The sequence below is a fragment of the Zingiber officinale genome, chromosome 9B, assembly GCF_018446385.1.
Source record: "Zingiber officinale cultivar Zhangliang chromosome 9B, Zo_v1.1, whole genome shotgun sequence".
Taxonomy (NCBI): Eukaryota; Viridiplantae; Streptophyta; class Magnoliopsida; order Zingiberales; family Zingiberaceae; genus Zingiber; species Zingiber officinale.
The window spans coordinates 3,835,218-3,838,196 of NC_056003.1; the positions used below are offsets into that span (position 1 = coordinate 3,835,218).

A 2,979-nucleotide genomic window follows, 5' to 3' on the forward strand; every position below is an offset into this window, starting at 1 on the left:
AAAAAATCATATTACATACTCATTATATTAATACCGTATTTGAGCGTATCACCTATTAAAAATCATAACACATACTCATTATAATAATACTTTCTTTTTATTTAAGTTAACATTAGGCATTGAGCTTATGCTGACTAATCCTGAAATTAACTAGCACCGTCTCACAAAAATTTTTTATTAGTCACCATGGTAAATCAGGAGGCGTTCGAGATGCCTTATGAGACGATCTATCATCAGTCCATTAAGAAAAAATTATCCGTTTATTTGTCAAAATCTCAACTTGATCCTTATATATCTGAAAAATTAAGAATACGCCCTGCCGTAATACCATTACCCAGGGGCAATATTTTCTTTTTATTAATACATACTTATATATATTTTAACATTAATATTCATTATTATTTGTGAATTTCATTGTCCATTCATTTCTCTATATTCCTTATATTCAAGAAACATTTTTTTATTTTTTAGATTTTTTTTATATATTCGGGTGTATTAAAAACTTGAACGTTATACATTTGTATGAGTGCTATAACACTCATCTATATTAATTGTAACATTATTTGTGTATTCTAATATTCACCAATTAATACCAATATAAATGTTCTTAAAAAATAAAATTTAAAATATATTTATTCATTTAATATAAAATAAAAATAAATATGAATGAGTGGATAATAAGACCTAAATAATGAATAAGAGTGTATATTAATGAGTGTATATTAATAAAATGAGTATGCTAATATGGCGGCAAAGTAAATTAGCCAGATTTGAATCTCAGATCTACATGCTCTAACCACTACATCATCCGAGAATGCTAATATAATAAATATGCGGTATACCTGCCGTTGATATTAAAAAAAAAAAAAAAAACAGAGTCAATAGGCCAAAATATTAATATTATTCATACGGATGGAAAAACTGAAAACAGAGCGATATTACGCGACCGGTAGCCAGATGCACGCCGGCCGGTAACTGCAAGCACAAGTAATTAAGAAGACACATGGGGACGGACGAACTCAGTTGGTTGCGTTGGCTGGGGGCGTCGCCGCCTCCGGATTGTTCTTCTTGAAGAGCTTGTGCTGGATGTGCTGCTCGAACGTCCTCGGCGGGAAATTTGGCGGCGTGCCGTCGGCCAGCAGCTCCTCCAGCGGCCTCAACAGGATGGTCTCCTTGGGGGGCTCGCAGAAGACGGCCCAGGAGATGCGGACTTTCTCCTTGTTGACGAGGCCGCGGTGGAGGACGCTCTTGTAGCGGCCGTTGCTGAGGATTTCGAGGCTGTCGCCGACGTGGACGATGAGGGCGTCCGGGATGCACTCCGCCGTCACCCACTTACCGTCGTAGAAGACCTGGAGGCCGGGGACCATGTTGTGGAGGATAAACGAGAGGGCGCTGATGTCGGTGTGCGCCTCCACGCCCAGCGCCAGGTCCGGCTGCGGGCAGACAGGGTAGTAGTTGATCTTCATCTGGAGGAGCAGGTCCTTGGTGCCGCCGAGCTCGGAGTCCAGAGTCCCCTTTTCCAATCCCAGGCCTTCGGAGAGGGCTTCCAGCAGCTTCGTCACCACCACCCTCAGCTGCTTTCCGAACTCCGCCGTCACTTCACTGCACGAACGCATCTCCGTAAAGAGCGGCTCCGACTATGGCGTAAATTAATTTGCTGCACTCGAGCTTAAATGAACTTACATGTAATCTTCCGGTTGCTTCGGCCAAATGGAGACGTCGATCTTCTCCTCGGGAAAAATAAGGTGGAAAAAGTAGTCCTGCCACTCCAGCTGCCCGCTGGCGTTGTTGGCCAACTTGCTCCCGTAGCCCTGGATCTTCCCCGACGCCTGATCGTTCGCGTACCGCTCCTTCTCCTCGACGGGGAGGTCGAAGAACTCCTTCCCCACTTTCCTCAGCCGCTCCACCAGCTCCGGCTTAATCCCGTGGTTGGTGATGTGCATCACTCCCCACTCCGAGGCCGCCCTGCGCAGCTCCTCCACGCACACCCGCCGCGCAGCCTCGTCGCCGGACTCCAGCGCCTGGAGGTCCACCACGGGCAGCTGAGGCCCCAGCTGGTCCTCCGCCCCCTTCTTCGCCGTCTCGAACGCGTCCCCGAGGTCGAGCCGCTCCGACTCGGGGCGGATGTACTCGGCGGGGATCTCGCTCAGGCCACTCTTCGCCAGGATCTCCACCCTCGACGCCACCTTCGCCACCATTTTCGCAATCTGATAACTAATTTGATGGCGGCGATTGATGAATTCACCACTGAGGGAGGCAGGCATATATATAGCGACTAGCGAGCGAGGTATCGGTCGATCGGGCAGGTGAATGCACGCACGCACTCGCACACGGTGATTCTGCGATAGCCACCAAACCGTCAAATTGGCCGCTACTTCACCAAATTGCGTGAGCGATGATTTTGGTCTGGTAGCTGAAGGTCTAAGAACACGCGCATATCTACTTGGCTACTGCCTACGGGTCTTTACATTAAAGAAGAGGGTTCGCAATGGTTTTTGTAATTTAATAGTCAACTGTAACACATTACAATTTATAATACGGACGGCCGAAGTCGATCTACATCCAATTAGGCGGCTAAAAAAGAAAGAAAGCCTTCTCTTCATCGGATGACTCTGACGTTGGAGCTTCGGCATCAGGAAGAATTAAGAACGAGCTAGAGATGATGCTCTGCTCTATTGGGGGAAGACTTACCTTGCTATTTATCAGTTATCACTGCAATATCTGCATTAGTGACACTAATGATTAAAGTTAGCTCTTAAGTATGGTGGTGGGGTTAAGCTTCATGTTTTGGGGAACGATTCATGTGGCAGAATCATTGATAGGACACTTCGATGTGGTTTCCAAATGATCGGTGAACCAAAAAAATAAAGGTTTTGACGTTTGCCTTTTATAAGATACGAAGCGGCTTTCATGGTACCCAGGTAATTGTGCAGAGTAGAGTGCCTTTTCAGTTGTTCAGAGATGTATAAGAATTGAATT

The 2,979-nt window shown here is 45.7% G+C and overlaps 1 protein-coding gene across 1 annotated transcript; it reads right to left on the bottom strand.

The window, feature by feature from the left end:
- Positions 1-882: 882 nt before the first annotated feature.
- Positions 883-2,260, bottom strand: LOC122022294 (leucoanthocyanidin dioxygenase-like). Its single transcript, XM_042580252.1, has 2 exons — positions 1,684-2,260; positions 883-1,602 (listed from the first exon to the last, which is right to left on the bottom strand). Exons 1-2 carry the CDS (start codon positions 2,196-2,198, stop codon positions 1,020-1,022), a joined length of 1,098 nt encoding a protein of 365 aa, XP_042436186.1. The 5' UTR covers positions 2,199-2,260; the 3' UTR covers positions 883-1,019.
- Between the last annotated feature and the right edge of the window lie 719 nt (positions 2,261-2,979).